This window comes from Eptesicus fuscus, chromosome 7, assembly GCF_027574615.1.
Source record: "Eptesicus fuscus isolate TK198812 chromosome 7, DD_ASM_mEF_20220401, whole genome shotgun sequence".
NCBI lineage: Eukaryota > Metazoa > Chordata > Mammalia > Chiroptera > Vespertilionidae > Eptesicus > Eptesicus fuscus.
This window is the reverse complement of record NC_072479.1, coordinates 101,264,354-101,282,029: the sequence shown is the minus strand read 5'-3', so window position 1 is coordinate 101,282,029 and position 17,676 is coordinate 101,264,354. Positions and strand designations below refer to the sequence as shown.

At 51.3% G+C, this 17,676-nt stretch overlaps 2 protein-coding genes across 6 annotated transcripts; one reads left to right on the top strand and one right to left on the bottom strand.

Moving 5' to 3' along the window:
* Window positions 1–10,211, bottom strand: POLR2F (RNA polymerase II, I and III subunit F). Of its 3 annotated transcripts, none has more exons than XM_008144637.3 (5): window positions 10,037–10,201; window positions 8,179–8,248; window positions 4,458–4,588; window positions 677–748; window positions 1–180 (listed from the first exon to the last, which is right to left on the bottom strand). In XM_008144637.3, exons 1-5 carry the CDS (start codon window positions 10,054–10,056, stop codon window positions 90–92), a joined length of 384 nt encoding a protein of 127 aa, XP_008142859.1. In that variant the 5' UTR covers window positions 10,057–10,201; the 3' UTR covers window positions 1–89. The 3 variants fall into 3 exon arrangements, with proteins under 3 accessions (XP_008142859.1, XP_054575484.1, XP_028005824.1); XM_028150023.2 differs by having other exon boundaries at window positions 163–250; window positions 10,037–10,206; XM_054719509.1 differs by lacking the exon at window positions 677–748 and having other exon boundaries at window positions 10,037–10,211.
* Window positions 10,212–10,260: 49 nt separating this feature from the next.
* Window positions 10,261–17,216, top strand: C7H22orf23 (chromosome 7 C22orf23 homolog). Of its 3 annotated transcripts, none has more exons than XM_028150021.2 (7): window positions 10,261–10,394; window positions 10,799–10,910; window positions 11,908–11,970; window positions 15,103–15,285; window positions 15,918–16,049; window positions 16,264–16,364; window positions 16,536–17,216. In XM_028150021.2, exons 2-7 carry the CDS (start codon window positions 10,808–10,810, stop codon window positions 16,605–16,607), a joined length of 654 nt encoding a protein of 217 aa, XP_028005822.1. In that variant the 5' UTR covers window positions 10,261–10,394; window positions 10,799–10,807; the 3' UTR covers window positions 16,608–17,216. The 3 variants fall into 3 exon arrangements, with proteins under 3 accessions (XP_028005822.1, XP_028005821.1, XP_054575482.1); XM_028150020.2 differs by having other exon boundaries at window positions 10,262–10,488; XM_054719507.1 differs by lacking the exon at window positions 10,261–10,394 and adding an exon at window positions 10,580–10,596.
* The last annotated feature ends 460 nt before the right edge of the window (window positions 17,217–17,676 follow it).

Here is a 17,676-nt window from a genome sequence, read left to right as displayed (position 1 = left end):
TGGAAAGGTTGAATAGTTTATTATTTACACGTGTAACGAGTGTGGGAACAGGAGGTGGGGTGAGGCGCAGTTGGGAAGATGACTCCAGCTCAGTCCGTGATGATGAGCTCGTCTACCCCCCAGTCTTCATAGCTCCCGTCAGGCAGGTAGCGCCGAATGATGATGGGGATCTTTCGAGCCCTGTGGCGGGGAGAAGGCACATGTACATGAGGGCTGGAGACCCCAGCTCTACAGCAGGAGGGCAGACTGTCTGCAGAATGCAAGGAAAGAGAAGTCTCAGGGAGCATCTTCCTGGGGCTGAGTGTACTTTGTAGGAAAAGAACTGCAATAAAAAGAAGGTTCCTGCATCCGGGAGTGTGGGACAGTGGTCTGGAAGGGCTCTGCCAGCCATGTCTGAAGGGAGGAGGAGGAAGAGTGGGGGCCTGGGAAGGCAGACTGCAGCAGGAACAGGGAACTCTGACAGCCAGGAGAGGTGCTGTCTCCTCAGTGGCCTCCCCTTTGCCTGCCCCTCCTCCCTCTCCCTCCTTCTTCCCCATGCGCTGACTCCTTAACAAGCTAAGATCCACAGGAACAATCACTTCCCCAGGCAGGGAAGTGGGGTCAGGGTGTGCAGCAGAGAATCCAGGGGATGCCTGCCAGGGCTCTGGAGCAGCAAACCGTGATCTGGGCAACTTACTTGAGCTCTTTCATGGCGATAAGCAAGGGATCTGTCTCCCCCTCCAGCTCCACCATCACGGGGGCACACATCCTGTAGGTATAGGGACAGGTTTTGGGGAGACTGCAAACGCAGGGAGAAAGGTCCAACAGGAAATTGGGAGTGGGGGTGGGGCTTACTTCACAAACAGGATTGGATGGGCACCCCAGTCCTCACCTAGAAAGGTCATCTAGGCAGATAGGCATGGCAGGTGGGAGCAGTGGTTCAGGGGCACTGACAGTGAGGGTATGTGAGTGGGAGCCGGTAGACCTGGTTTGAATTTCTATCTAATGTTCAGCATCCTCATTTGAAAATGAAGACAAAAAGCCCTGCCTCGCCCACAATGACGCTAGGACACTACTGGCTAACAGGCAGCGACTCACTGAGCACCACACCCAGCTCTCAGTTCTCTGCATAGACCATTTTATTTGAGGTGAGTATTCTATTTTACTGATGAGGAAACTGAGGCACAGAGAGGTCAGTAACTTGCCCAAGGTCACACGGCCAGTAAGTGGCAGAACCAAGATGTGAACCCCACGTGCTCCTATCCACTGTGCTATAACACCCCCCATTTATAAGCTGAAGATCCACAAACTAAGAAAAGTGTATTGTGCATGGGACAAGAATAAGCTTTAATCACAAGGCCATTCCGTGTCAGCTCCCCTCTCAGGACCTTCCCCAGGGCCTAGGGCAGAGTTTCCAGCACAGAGAAATGGCATGAGCCAAGGTTCCCTTCCTGATGGCTCTAACCCCGCCCCCTCCGCCCCCCAGCCAGGCCCTGCCTCAGGGCCCAGCTCCCATTTTCCTTCTCTATCTTGGCAACACCCCTCAGAAGTCCTGCGCTTCCAGCCTCCGCACAGGGCCCACGTCGCCTGCTTACTGGCCCCGCTCACCTTTCTGGCACGTCTCATGCTCCTTGCCTATATTCACCCGTGTTCCCATCACACCACACTCCGGAGGCTCCCTGACAGACACTGCTGTTACCTTTCTGTGTCCTCTTACCACGCTTCCTCTCCCTATAGGCCTGGAGAGACTCAAATGCCTCCACTCTGGGGATCATGTGCTGGATCCTCAGTGCCGGCTCATTTACATAGGCTTCTCTTGGCACCAACCTCCCTGGACTCTAACTACGTGTTTGAAGTTTTCCACATTAGACCATGATGAGCACCTGTGGCCCAGGACACGCGCTGGCACAATGCCTGACCCACAGCAGCGGCTCTCAACACAAATGGGAGGGGTGCCAGTTCTCGGCCCGCCTTCTCTAGGAAGCCACTAATGATTCCAGCTCAGGTTTACACTAACAGACCCCAAACCTGAGCATCAGTTACTAGGAGAGTACACTAACGTCAGGGTCCCAGGACCCTTTTCCAGACCCTCGGAATGGACTCTCTAGTGAAGGGGCCTGAGAAGCTGCATTTACAAAGCTCCCTGCTGACTCTGGTAATCAGCCAGTGGGAGAGCCCCCAGTTCACACCAGATAATTTACTAATTTTATTACTAAATACTTTGATTTACTACTCCCAAAAGCCTGAAAACTTCCCAAGGGCAGAGACCAAGTGTTTAATTTGCCCTATAGCCTCTCTCAGTAGGTGTTAAAGCTTTAAAGAATGTGGTAAAAATGCCTTTCATGAGCTGCATATGCCTTCTTTATTTTCACGATATGAATAATTAAAGAGCATTCGTTCATCCAGCCCTACTGTGTGCATGCAATGTGCTAAGTGTGAGTGTGTCCTTAGGTAATTTGTCTGCACCAGAGCCACCATAAAAGAACACGGCAATGATTCTTAGGAAGTGGCTGTAGTACACGTCACCACTAGGTGGTGCTAAGGAAAGGCGTGAGACTTCATCCAAAAACTATCCAAGAAATGTTTGTTCAGCACCTAACTGCAGGGTTGCATGCCTGGTGCGAGGGATAAGCTACAGCCCTGGTGTCCACCACTCACAGCAGGCAGGGAACCGCCGGACAGCGGCCTACCCCTTCATCGGAAGGAGCACTACAGACCCAGCTGAATGGGACCATGCCTTGTTCCCAAAGAAAAGCAGGTCCTGGGCCTCAGCAGTGCTCTGAATGTCTGTCTCCACACGTTTTAGTGCTGCACACTGCCCGCCAAATGCACACCAATCTTCTGAACGTGTCCCTCAAGGCACCGTGACATCTTTTCCAGTCTTGTGCCCCAAGCCACTCGCCATTCCCCACCACAAACCAAACTTGCCTGCCTCCACTTGGCCTTGCCTCGTGCTGTTTCCATTGCCCGGTTACCCTCAAAACCACCGCCCTTTCCTGTCCCCGCTTGAACTCTAACCTCCTCAAGCAATTACTCCCTTCTCCCCGTTTTTGTGCCTCGAACAAAGCACCACCTCTGCCTGCCTTGGGTTCTGGGTATTTGTGAAGGGGACCACCTCCCCACCAGGCCATAAACACCTGGAAGACAGGAGGATTGTGTTTAATTATCTTCACATCCCCAACAGGTACAAGTGCAGTATCTCATTCAATGTTTGAAAGACTTAACTTACTTGAAAAATAATTTATGAATTATTCTTCCTGCCGGTCATTTTTAGCAGAGATAAGCACTAGACCACCAATAAACTGCTTTGCAACAATGGAAATGTCTTCTATCTGCACTATCCTTATAGAAACCACAGCCACAGGTGACTACTGAATATATAAAATGTGGCTGATGAAACCAAACGACTGAACTTTTCATTGTACTTAATTTAAAATTAAATGGCCACATGTAGATAGCAGCTACTGTAACTGATGGTGGGCTTGAGGATCCGGACCCAAAGATACCAAAATGATCCTATGGACTGCGGCTCCAATTTCTCCCAGACCAGCTGAGTGCGCCCAAGCCAGCAAGGTCTACTGCTGAGGAACGGAAGAGGAGCAATGTTGACCGACCATAAAGCCCTTAATCGAGGTGGGCATGGTGGCCATCTTCACTGGAGGAAGTCAAGTCCCAAGCTGACTGAAAACTCCTCCAGCACGCCGAACTCCACAACGCTGGCCCCAGCTTCCTTTCTACCCTCGTTTCCAATACTCCCTACTTGCAGCAACCCAACTGCCAGAAATACTTCCACTCCAGCTCGTAAGAAGTCTGGGTAGGGCTCCTATAGGAGACCTTCAATGACAGCAACAGTCCCAACCTGCCCTCTCTGTCCCCCGACTTCCTCCTCCCCAGGAAGGAGGAGTGACTTATCTGACAGGGGAACCTGAGGGGGGAAACAGGCATCTGTGGCCTAGGTTTTGGGGGAGTCCCTGCTCTCTGAAAGCCACCTGCCTGCAGAGCGGGGGCCTTGCAACCTTCGAAGGCAGGCTTGCCCCGCAGACACAGCCTCGATGCCTGCACTGTCTGAGCATGCACTCATCAGACATTTGCATCTCCGCCTATCCAGTGGCTAGCTCCTGAATCTTGTTATTCTTCAACTGGTTTCAGACTTGGAAGATAAAGAAAAGGTTGCTAATTTCAAATCCCCAGAACCCCATCATTGTTCTGTTTTCACATCTCTAGCATGGCCTCTACATGGAGGGCTCTCCTACTCCTCTGGGCTGGCCATGGACAGGAACCACCATAAGCCCAATGCGGGCTGCCACAGCACCCCCAGCTAACTGGCCCACAGTGGTCTAGGGTTCTCTAAATCCACACTTTGAGCATGTGAAAGCAGGGAGAGTCTGTTTTTAGGTGCCAGGCTGGGCCACATCAACAGCTCAGAGGCTCACTGTGGCCTGACGGATGGAAAAGACAGTAACGGGGCACACACTCACGCGATCTGGAGGGCTCGGGTGCCCAGCACGCGGGCTCGCTCATACTTGGTCATATATGGTGTGGTGATCCGCTTCTGGTTGGCCTGCGGTCGCTCTCCAGAGGGGAGGATCTCAACATTCTCCTGGCCCTCCTGCACACCAAGGCAGAAAGAGGGAAACTCTCAGTACGCCTTACTGAGTGAGGGGGGATGGCGATGCCAATGATGATAACCACCACCACCACCACTCCTGCTTATCACCCCCCGGCAACCTTGCAGGTGCCTTACTGACACCTTATTTAACCCTCACAATAACCTCATGAGGTAGGGATTACAGTGCCATTTTAGAGGCTTGGAGAGTTAGCGAACTGGCCAGTCTCAGACCTAGTAAGAGAGAAGAATCATGATCAGGATCCAAGCCAGCTGCCTCATCCAGAAGAGAGAAGCGGAGGGTCCAGAGATGGGGCTGTCCCAGATCAGTGGCCCCATACAAAGAAGCCCTGAGTACAGACGACAAATCACCCTAAGCAGGAAGTGAGGAGCAAACATCCCATCTTCAGACAGGATAACTGAGTCAATGGTCAAGTAGCTACAAAGTCAGTGAAGGCAGAAACTAGCAAACATTTTTCAATTGTTAAGTATATTCTCTATATATTTAACAATTACTTAGTAAGCATTTGTCACCTGCCAGACATTGTAATAGGTGTTGAGACAGAAAGCTAAAAGTTTCTGCTCTCAAAGAATTCAGTGTCTGGGAAGGAGAAAGAGTAAACAGAACAGCAGTGCTTTGAAGGTATGCAAGTGTGCAACAAAGTTCACAAGAAGGTGAGGGTCACCTGACTCATGCAGGGGGTTAGGAAGACAGTCCAGAGATGAGACTTGAACTAGTGTAGAAGAATTAACTGGCATTCCCAAGCCAACGGGAAGGGAAGGACATGGAGACAGGCTGGACTGCATGTCCAAAGGACAGAGGAGGGAGAGAATGTACTAGGTTTAGACAACTAATTGTGGAGTATGATTAGAGCAAAGGTGCAGGAGAATAAATTCTATAATAAAGAATTAAGTCAACAAATATTTATTGAGTGTTTACTACATACCTATCAGGTAGTGTTCTAAGTTTTTGAGACAGAGCATGAAGACATAAAAATTCTTCCCCTATATACGGTAGAGATTAAAAATGGCAGCAGATGTCCTAACCGGTTTGGCTCAGTGGATAGAGCATTGGCCTGCGGACTCAAGGGTCCCAGGTTCAATTCCGGTCAAGGGCATGTACCTTGCTTGTGGGCACATCCCCAGTAGGGAGTGTGCAAGAGGCAGCTGATCGATGTTTCTCTCTCATCGATGTTTCTAACTCTCTATTCCTCTCCCTTCCTCTCTGTAAAAAATCAATAAAATATATATATTTTTTAAATGGCAGCAGAGTGAGTGGATGCTGCACAGACATGCTCCCAGGAACAAACTGGAAATACAACTAAAATACAGAAAAACTTCCTGAATAATCAACAGAAGACTCCCTGGAGAGAACCCTGAGACTTAGGACTGAAAGTAGAGACCACATGGAGCTGTGTAGACATTTTACCAGTCAAAGGACCTTGGACATCCTTTAGCTCAAATGGCCCATTTTCCAGACACAACAGAGACAGAAAGTTATCTGCTCAAAGATGTGCAGCTATCGGCGACAGAGCAAACATAAACGCCAGCTCTTGATGTGGCACAAAATGGGAGAGAGAACCATTTCACCTCGCATGATTTATATGTCTAGTTAAATCTATACTGAAATTTCCCAAATAAAATGTCATAAATGAAAACATTGATGGAAGTATTTGACCAGAAATTTACTGACAGGTGTTTCTACAAAATAAAATGTGTTATGATTTTAAAAAAAAATTCTTCCCCTATAGAGCTTATATTATAATGAGAAAAGGTAAACAATGAAAGTAATAAGTGTACAGTATGACAACAGAGAAAGAAGACAGGAAGTGCCAGGGCAGTGATGTGGGAGAAAGGGGAGGATGCTGCATTTTCAATAGGATGGTCACAGAGGCCTCAGTGAGATGCCCTGGACAGACCTGAAGGAGGCGAGAAGCAGGTCATGTGGGTATCTTAGGGAAAAGTGTTCCTGGAAGAGGGAACAGCATGATCAAAGGTCCTAAGCAGGAATCTGCCTGGCATGACAGGGACAGCAAGAAGAGATAAGGTCACAGAGGGAGCAAGTGGCCAGGTCATGGAGAACCTTATACATCTTTCTGGCATTTACTGTGAATTGGATGGGAAACCACTGGGTGAGGGTTCTGAGCAAAAGAGAGACACAATCTGACTTAACCCTTTGCACTCTCTTGCTTTTTTCTCGATTCCTTCATTCTACTCGGGATTTAATTTTTTAAATACCCCAGATTTTACAAAGCGCGGCAGTAGAATAAAAAACTGGAGTTTCTTTTCATACAAACTTATTTATTTGGATTTTTTATATTTCAAATTATTGATACATTCAATACAATTTGACATACGAGCTGCTACCGATGCTAACCGTGTCGAGTCACACTCAACATCCGAGTGCAATTAACATTTAGAATGATCACTCTGGATACTCTGTTGAGAATATTCTGTAGGGGCAAGGGCAGAAGCAACGAGACCATTTTAAGGAAGACCAATAGTAATCAATCACGTGGGCAGGTAAGAAAGATGACTGGCAGCAGAAAGGCAATCAGGGCAGAACGAAGGCAGGAAAACCAGGAACACAATTTCTGCAGTAATGTTAGTGCAAAGCAATACAGCTCTAAACCAGCTGAGCACTAGGTATGTAGAAAGGGACCAGAGCTAAACCACATGTCGGAGGCAAAGCTGACAGGACAGGAATGGAAGGGCCCAGAAGGGTGGGGAGGAGGTTTCTGACACAGTGACTAGGAACCTGAGAGAGAAATTCAAAAAGAGGGGCTGCAGCTTCCAAGCCTAAAAAAGTCAAGGGATCACTCTGTCCAGGAGACATAAAGCACTTCTTCCTCCATCAGTCACACAAGAGGGAGAGCCCTATCTTATTCATGAAGCTAGGAACCCATCCACCCAGCCGCTCAAGCCAGAAACCTAGAAGTCTCCTTGTCATCTCCCACTTTCTCAGCCCCATAGCCAGCCCACCAAAATATCTTCCATCCGTTTCTCATCACTGACACTAGCAGTGCCCAAGTCCAAGCTACAGGCCTCCCACCTGGCGGTCTATGGGAGCTCCCTAGTGGGTCTCTCTCTTTTACTCTTGTTCCTCCAATCCGCTCCTTACTCAGAGGCCAGAATGCTCTTTCTAAAGGGCAAACTGGATCATCCACTCCCTTGCTCAAAACTCCTCAGTGGCTTCCCGCTACCTGTAGCTATGAAATCTGCCTGATCTGGGCCCTTATCTTTCCAGCTTTATCCCAGGTCACTCTCCCCCTTGCTCCTATGTACCCCCACCCTGCAGAGCACCTGGCACATAATAAACACTCAACACGTTTGTTGAATGGATGAAGGTAACATTTCACCTATCAGTGAATTAACTGTCCCAGAAGCCATGGGCTGTGATCCAAATGGACCAAAGCCTTCGGACCCACCCTTAGAGCTTCTCCACCACCCAGGACTGGAAGTCTGCTCACTCTAACTGGGGGTGCGTGTGGCAGGGGCACAAACAGGAGGCAGATGCATTTGGGGAATTACCACTGGCCAGGCTATTTGGCAGCCTGGGCTGCAGAAGAGAGAGCCCAGGGTTAAATACTGACCTCCTCAGCATTCTCCAAGTCATCTAGTCCTTCATCCTCCTCCACATCATCAAAGTCGTCGCCATCAAAACTGTACAAGAAGAGACCGGTTAGTTAGAGCATCACTTAATAGCATCAAAGAGGGCAAAGGGGGTCTCAGCCAATATTGAGGGGGTGCTCGATAAATATCTACTTAATGAGTGAATCAAACTTGTGTTCAAACTTACTCCCATCAGCCCCCCAAATTGTGCTAGGACTCATGCATCCTCACTGTTTCTTTTCTCACTCTACTGGATCATTCCCATCAGCATATAAACATGTAGATACTGCTCCACCTTAAAAAACAAACAAAACTTCTCTATTCTCTCCCCATGGAGCCCTATTTCCATGCTCCCCTTGGGATCAAAATTCATGGAAGAGTTGTCCAATGTCATGGATTCCCATTCTTCTTCTTTTTTTTTTTTTAAATATATTTTATTGATTTTTTACAGAGAGGAAGGGAGAGGGATAGAGAGTTAGAAACGTGGATGAGAAACATTGATCAGCTGCCTCCTGCACACCCCCTACTGGGGATGTGCCCACAACCAACGTACATGTCCTTGACCGGAATCGAACCTGGGACCCTTCAGTCCGCAGGCATCAACGCTCTATCCACTGAGCCAAGCCCTTATGGCCCATTCTTCTCTTCTTATTCTGTCATAATTTCACTCCAAGAAGATGCCCACCTCCATAACTCCCTCAAAACCACTCCTTCTTTCGAGCATGTTAATGATTTCCATGTTGCTAAATCCAATGGACTACTCATGTTCTCACTGAGCTTGGCCTACCAGTTGGCACCCTAGGCCACTCCCTCTCCCTCAGTACACTCTCCTCACGGGACTGCAAGGACACCTCACTCTCTTGGTGTTTCCCCACCTCACTGGCTGCTGCTCCTCAGTCTCCTCAGCAGGCTTCTCCTCTTTCCCCACAAGCACTCCCGTTGGGATGCTCTAACTGCTGATGGGGCCCAGCGAGCAGGAAGGGCGGGGAGCCAAACGCATCGCCCGAGCTTGGGCACAGAAAGGCTCAGGCCCCAGGGTCCAGCAGTCATTTCCTCTTCTCCACTGACACTCCCCTGATGATCTCACCTGCTTCTTCCTTTGGAATCATACACTGATGCTGACCAAGCCCCTATTTTTATCTTCAGAACAGGCCTCTCCTTGGACCCCACACACACATCAGAACATCATTGTGGCCCTAGCTCCAAAATAAATCCAGAACTCAAAACCACTTCTCACGACCTCTACTACTATCACCCCAGTGCAAGCCACTTCCTTCTCTCACCCAGGTTACGGCAACCCTTCCAAGAGCTTCGGTAGCGTAAGTCCTCACGTAACATCGTAGATAGCTTCTGCGACTTTAAGCAAACCACTTTTACCATCGGCTAACTGATACAAACAGGAGTTACGTTCCTACAGCATCTCATCAACGTTGAAACAAAACGACTTTATTCGAGGACCTGCCTAATCTCACAGGATGCTGTATTATCTGTCCACGGGCCGGTCCCCTCTTCTAGAAAGGGAGCACGTGGAGATGGGGGACTGTGCCTAATACACCTCAATGGTCCCAAAACAAGGCACAGAGCCCGGCTCGGTGGAAGTTTGCTGGAAGGCACTTTTGCACTGATCCTCTCTGGACCCTCGAGCCTGAGCCTTTCTGTGCCCAACCTCGGGCTATGCTCTCCGCCCCTCCCGGCTCCAGCACCGCGGGCCCCCTCAGCAGCCCAGGTCCCTCAGATTCTGTTCCTCGACTCCAGGCTCCTCAGCCTCCTTCGACCCAGGTTCCCGCTTCACCCGCCCCTTCCGAGGATCCGCAAAGGCCACTTCGCTCCCGCACTCACTTGTCCTCGTTGTCTGACATGACGCCCGCGACCCAGAGACCCGGATCCGCGCCCCACACCCGTGCGCGGAGACGCACAAACTGCGCGCCTCCACCTCGCACAGCGCCACGCGTTCTCTGCGCCTGCGCGGTAACCCGGAAGCAATCCCTTCCAGCAGGCGGGCCAGTGCTATAGGTGTGCGCGCATGCGCCGAATAGTTCGCGCGCTCGTTACCATGGTAGCCAGAGCGTCTAGCAGCCCGCTCTGTACACCAAGATCTCAGAGTATTTCTGCTGGGCCTCCGCGCGGTGCCGCGGTAGAACCGTGATTACGGTCTTCGGTCTTCCGAGCCCAGCCACCGCTCTCCGCTGGGGGCGGGGTGGGTCCCAGCCGCCGCTCTTTGATGGGGGCGGGGGGGCGTCACAGCCGCCGCTGTCTGCGTGGGGCCCACCCAACCGGCGTCTTACTTTAGGGTGAGGTTTCAATTTGGGCGTAACACCCAAGGCACTGTCGTGGCTAAGGCCCCCTTCCTAGGGCTTTTCCTGCCCCAGACACCAGGTCCAGATGAGGTCTCTGTTCACGTGTTGCATCCGCCTGCGTATCTGCTCGGGGTGGAAGGATAGGGCACTGTCGCAATAGTGAAGGGCGGCGTCACAATTCTAATGGGACTGGGCTGCTCCCAGACTTTCCTGGTGTTGGGCTGGGGGCGGGGGTGGGGGGAGGGGCTGGAGTAGAGATTGGACCTGGGAGACGGATGTGTCATTGCGTTTTTATCCTCCGCAGAGCCCTCCCATGGCTTCCCAGGATAGGGTAAAGGCAGTGACCAAAGGAACGGGGTTCTGTCGCTGCCCCAAGCAGACCACTTACACCCCTGGAACCTGCGAGCTCCTCAGAGGTTAGTACGCTTAAAGGACAGGGTAAGAGAGGTGGTCTCCCCTATGTGACCTGTGGCTTAGTAAGTGCTATTTTCATTTTACAGAGGAGAAGCGTTGGGTTCAGGAAGGTTCAGGTCCTACAACTTACTTGCAAGTGCATGAAAGTCAAAGAACAAAGGATTTCAGAGTAGATCATTCTTGCGCATCCCTTAGATGGCACTTGCCCTTTCCTCCCAGGGAAGCCTATCTCCTCCCCACCCACCACCACATGGAACCAGCTGTTACATGCCCTCACCTTACCAAATACCTTTTCTTCATTGGACTCAGCATAACCTGTAGTCAGATACTTAGTGTGTCCCGTTGGATCAGCATCCTTCTACACCTCTAGCCCGTGAACTCCATCAGGGTACAATTGTTCCTGTTTTGGCTCCCTATTGTAGCTCCAGTGTCTGACACATGCTTAATGAATACTTGTCCTTCACTCAATGAAAAACATGTAAAAGCCCACTATGTGCTTTGTTCTAGGTCAGTGGTCGGCAAACGCATTAGTCAACAGAGCCAAATGTCAACAGTACAACGATTGAAATTTCTTTTGAGAGCCAAATTTTTTAAACTTAAACTTCTTCTAACGCCACTTCTTCAAAATAAGACTCGCCCAGGCCGTGGTATTTTGTGGAAGAGCCACACTCAAGGGGCCAAAGAGCCGCATGTGGCTCACGAGCCACAGTTTGCCGACCACGGTTCTAGGTGGTAAAGGATACAGCATAAAAAAGGAAGAAGAAAAACTAGCAAAAATGTTTGCTTTCATGGAGCAAATATTTTAGTGGGAGGGTAACAAATTAAAATAGAGCTTAGATGGTGGTGAGTGCTATAGGAAAAAATAAAGCAGGAGAGTAAGAGCGGGAATACTTGGATGCAGAATGGTGGGAGGAGGTGGCAATTTTGCATTTCAGCGGTGTGAGATGAAGGCTTCTGCCCGCAGCCCAGGCGGCCTTACTGAAGGGCTTTCTCTTGCAGTGATGATGAAGGAATCCAAACTGACTAAGTTCCAACAGCGACACATCATGGACACCATGAAAAGTAAGAGTCAGGCCCCAGAGGCTTGCTGGGCAGAGGGGTTCTGGGCCACATTCTGAGTGCTCCTCTGTCTTCAGGAGCAGTGGGCAGCATTTTCAAAGACCAGAATAGTACAGTATCGTATTTTTTTTATCCTGCCCTGGGGAATTGACCTTGAGGGGCCTTTGTTACTCCCTCCTGACATGCGTCCTGGGACAACAAGCTTCCTGCAGTCCCCCCCTAGCCAACCTTCCCAAGAGATCACAGAGCCATTGGAACTTCTCGCCCAGCCAAAGTCGTCTCAAAACTGTCATGTCTGCAATCTGTTCCTCCCTGTTACACACATATGAGCTCTCCAGAGGAGAGAACTGTGTATATACACTGAGTGGCCAGATTATTATTATCTCTGAACGCGGCCAGAGCGGCCTTTCTGCTCTGGCCTGGAGCCACCTTTCTGCCTTCCCACGCTGCCCAGAGGCCCGGAGTGCCTGGGGTGGTGCAAAATGCCTGCGCCGTCACCATGGTGACAACGCAAGCGTCCTGCCCTACCCCCAGCTGCTTGGTGCCTGTGTATGCAAATTAACCCACCATCTTTGCTGGGTTTATTTGCATACTCATTCCTGATTGGCTGGTGGACGTCGCGAAGGTATGGTCAATTAGCATGTTACTCTTTTCTCCAGGAGTTCGACCAGCAGGCAGGCCGGCCAACCGCCCATGTCCCCTCCCCCTGGCCAGGCTGGCCAACCCCACCCATGCACAAATTCATGCACCGGGCCTCTAATCTACCTAAGAAAAGAGTAACATGCTAATTGACCATACCTTCACGACGCCCACCAGCCAATCAGGAGTGAGTATGCAAATTAACCCAACAAAGACGGTGGGTTAATTTGCATACACAGGCGCTGAGTGGCCGGGGACAGGGCGGGATGCTTGTGTTGTCGCCATGGTGATGGTGCAGGTGTGCTGCACCACTCCAGGCCTCTGGGCAGCGTGGAAAGGCAGAAAGGCTGCTCCAGCCAGAGCGAAGGCGGTGCCGGCCGCCAGGGGAAGGAAGGCTTAGAGGTTTGGGGTTTTTTTAATTGCCTCCAAGCATTGCTGTTGAATCTGCTTTCTTCTAGACTCTCTTTACTTCTCTCCTCTTATCCAAATCCTACTGTTGTTTTGAGCCTTGATTCAAATTCTGTTGCAAGCCACAAATTTCTCTCCTTTACCTGAACTCCCAGAATTACTCGGGCCGTAACTATTTGCTGAGAATGGACCAAAGGAAGAGGAAGCATCTGGCACTGGACAGGCAGAAATAGGGAGCGGAGGGAGCAGGGGGGCATTCTAGGAAGCACAGCATCGCTTTAGAAGAGAGAGGCATAGCGCTGTGTGAAGAGACGGTCCATGGGAAACACTGGCAGCTCCATCCTTCCAGGTCCTCAGGTGGACACTCAGCCATCCTTCCTCCTCATCTCCCAGACCCCACATCTGACCATCAGCCAGCCGTTGCTTGACCTTCAAACCATGCCCTGATCGCCTCTGCCCTTGGCCCCCAACACTGTATTATATTTTCAACAACAACCAAGAGGATCATGTTATTCCTCTGCTCAGAACCCTCCGATGGCTTCCAACCTCACACAAAGTAAGAGCCAGTCTTTCCAGAGGCCTACAAAGCCCTGTCCTTCTCTTATCTTCCATGACCTCTGACCCCTACTCCCACTACACCCCCCTTGCTCACTGCTTTCCTGGCACCCTAGCCTCCTGGCTGTTCCTGACATTCCAGGCACATTCCCACCTCCGGGCCTCTGCTCTAGCTGCTCCCTCTGCCTCCACTGCTCTTCCCTGAAATATCTGCAGAGCTGGCCCCTCACCACTGTTGGGTCTTTTCACGAGGGCGTCCCTGGCTACCCTATTTAAATTGTGAATCCTGCTGTCACACACTCTATGTTCCACCACCTAACATACTCTGTATTTTATTTTATCTTATTCCACACCCCAAATGCAGGTGCCATGAAGGCAGGACTTGGTCTTTCTTACCACTTCACCCCCAGTGGTCTGGGCCTGGCAGAGTAGATGCTCATTACATATTTGCTGGGTGGATGATAGAAGAAGGTGGGATGGACAGACAGGGGCCAGATCCAAACAGGCCTGGCCTAGCGGAGGAGCCCCAGGTCTGGGCCGGGGCAGTGAGACAGATTTGTGTCTATTACCATCCAAACCATCCCTCCTTCCCTGTGGACCAAGCAGGTTTTAGGAATCCATCTATAGAAATAAAAGCACCAGTACGAAGGCTTGATGTGCAAGAATGTTTATTGCAGCATTGTTTGAAGTGGTAAAAATAAAATAAAAACAGCCTGAATTTCTGAAATGTGGAGACTAGTTGAATATATGATGTAGCCATCATAAGGACTAGTATGCAGCTGTAAAAAATAAGTTACATGTGCCGAAACCGGTTTGGCTCAATGGATAGAGCGTCGGCCTGCGGACTGCAAGGTCCCAGGTTCGATTCCGGTCAAGGGCATGTACCTTGGTTGCGGGCACATCCCCAGTAGGGGGTGTGCAGGAGGCAGCTGATCGATGTTTCTCTCTCATCGATGTTTCTAGCTTTCTATCCCTCTCCCTTCCTCTCTGTAAAAAAATCAATAAAATATATTTAAAAAAAAAATAAGTTACATGTAAATGGAGTGATCTGGAAAGAGATCCGTGATACACTGTTAAGTGAAGAGTCTATTATGGAATGTAACACAGTGTTGTCCATTGTATGAGCTCGTTTGTATAGTATCATAAAGAATGGACCAAGCCCAGCTGGGTGTGGCTCAGCAGTTGAGTTTCGACCCAGGAACCAAGAGGTCACCAGTTCGATTCCTGGTTAGGGCATATGCCCAAGTTGTGAGCTCGATCCCCAGCAGGGGGTGTGCAGGAGGCAGCCAATCAATGATTCTCTCTCATCATTGATGTTTCTATCTCTCTCTCTTCCTCTCTGAAATCAATAAAAATATGCATTTTTTTAAAAAAAGAATGGACCGAGACCACCAAATTGCTACCATTGCAGAGGCGGGGTGGGGGGGGAGGAGGGAAGACTCTTCTGCACTGTTAGCCTCATTATAAAAGGTGCCACTTTTATAAATTGTTAAGAATCCAGTGGATCCCCCACCCCAACCTTTTCCTCCCCAGGAGGAGACGCTCTGCCCCTGTACTGCAGCCCAACATCCAGCCAGAGGGTCTTGCCTTCCAAGCAGCCGGCCTCAGCCGTCTACCTGCCTCCCATCCTGACGGCCCGGTCCCAGCTCCGACCTGCCAGCATGTGCCAGGCCAACGGGGCCTACAACCGGGAGCAGTTCAAACCTCGACCCACCAGTAAGTTAGAGGGCCTGGACCGGAGCCCCTCTTCACCCCGTCCACGAGGGGCAGGGGGTGCGGGGGGATGAGCAGGGCAGGTGAGCACCAATCTAATCAAATTCTCCCGCTGTTTATGCCAGTGCTCTTGAGCCTTGGCACGTTAGCTGGGGAGTGGTTCAGGGTGCAGCAGAAAACAGGTTGTCCTTTTTCAAAAGTTTTCCAGAAAGCTCTTTAACCATTAACTGGATTCTGTCCATCTCTGCTGAGTGGCTGACCGGCAGACCTCATGGCCACGGCTCTCTCAAGCTTACATGGTGCCTCAAGTCCAGAGCTCTCTGCACCCCAGCCTACTTCAGGGAGCCCTTCATCCCTCCCTCCGTGCACTTCACAGAACTCTTGGCCCAGTCCCTCCTGCACTGCACGCAGGCTGCACCAGGGCGGTGTGTGGGTTTTGAAAAGCTCTTCTTGGTTCTTTCAGTCCTTTTCCTGCCTGTCTTCACAAGACAGGCTCAGAGGCGCGTGGCTAGAAGGCGCCGAGATTGCAGAAGCCCCTCCCTGTTACCCAGGCCCCTTGGAGCAAGCATGCCCAACACTGGCCATGAACCGGGGTGCCCTTCGTGCCTTAACTAGGCCTTTTCTGGGCCTTACAGGAGATCTGGAGAAGGAGAAGCGAAGACTCCAGAACATCTTTGCCACGGGGAAGGATAAGGAGGAACGGAAAAAGAAGCCCCGTGCTGTGCAGCGGAAGGACCCAGCTCCCGAGCTGGACCGGTTTGAAGAGCGTAAGCCCCGGGATGGGCTGTTATCGCTGGGGGGGCGTGTGAGGGGCCCAGAATCGGGGAAGGGTTGATCCTTGAGGGTGAACTAGCGAGACACAATGTCTGACCACAGAACCGCTTCCTCCCCCAAGAGGCAGTCCCTCCCCGCGCCCCCCTCCCCACCAGGAGCCTGAGGGCCCCATTGCCCTGTGCGATGACGACCCTTCTCTCTGTCCAGTGGTCAAGGAAATCCAGGAGAGGAAAGAATTCCTGGCTGAGATGGAGGCCCTGGGACGGGCCAGACAGTACCGAGGGATCATCCTCACGGAAATCTCCCAGGTAGGAGCAGCAGCAGGCCGGGGGAGGGGACGTGGCCATGAGAATATGGGATCCGAGTAGAAATGAAGGGCCAGCTGTGGTTGAGGCTTGCGGAGTCCAGCTCTGGCCTCACCTGTGTTGGCTCCTGGAGTTCCTGCCCTGATCCCCAGCTTTCCCTGCTGCCCTTTGCAGAAACTACGGGAAATGGAAGACATCGACCACCAGAGGAGCAAGGAACTGAGGAAGGCTCTGGCCACCGCCTGATCTGTCTCCAGGGGGCGGAGTAGCCCAGCCTTGACCACTGGAGCCCACCTCATTGCCAAGCAGGGTCATCCCAGGTCAGCCCACCCACTCAGGCCTCCAGCCATGTCAAATGGTCATACAGCACTGCCCTGGCCTAGGGTACGGGGTACCCGGGCATACACAGCACCCTATAAAATGGACATCAGAGAATGAGTTGATTCTTCCCGAGACTGCACCCAGGGGTCCTGGGTCAGCTGTGCCTCTTGAGACCCAGTCTCTCTCTCTCTCTCTCTCTCTCTCTCTCTCTCTCTCACACACACACACACACACACACACACACACACACACACGGCTTTGAATCTTCCTTTGGGGAAAGAGCCCCATTCAGAGTGAAGGCAAGGCCGGTCTCCCCATCGTGGGCGGACGTCTTGGCCGCCAACAGGCCCGCGTCCCACCACCTGCAGCGCGGGGTGTCCCTCGGTTAGTGTCTGAACTCAGGAACGAGCATGGCTCCTTCCGTCCTGCCTGCCTCAGGGCCGCTTCTTTGACTTCGTACAGCCTTAGGCAAATGTTTAACCACGACGACCGATTGGCCAATAAAACACATTTGACGCAGGTCATTACACATTACACACACCGTTTTGTTTCCAGAGGGATAAGGCTTATTTGTTCAAGGAGTTAGACTTTTCCAGGCCTGTTTCTAGCTTGGCATATTTCTAGTGGAAAGGGAACGAACCTCTTTGGGCGCCCCCTAGCGGGCACTGTGGCAAGTACTGAATTCCTCTCATTCTCTCCATAACCCCCGCCCCCACCCTTCCCTGCCCCCGTGGTTCCTCATCCTGCATGAAAACGGAGGCTCACCACGCTGTGATCACCAAGGTCACATCGCTAGCAAGCAGCTGACTCAGGGTTAAGTCAGCTTTGCGTCTTTCCACTAAACCCACGGCCAGAGGAAGAAACAGGGCTGGGCAGGATCCAGACCCGGCCCTGGCTTTGGTTCCGACCCCAGCTCTGCTGCCTGAACCCGGGCACCCCAGCTTCAGCTCTGACTCTCATCTGAGGCCCAGCCCCACAGGAGGCGTCTGCCGCG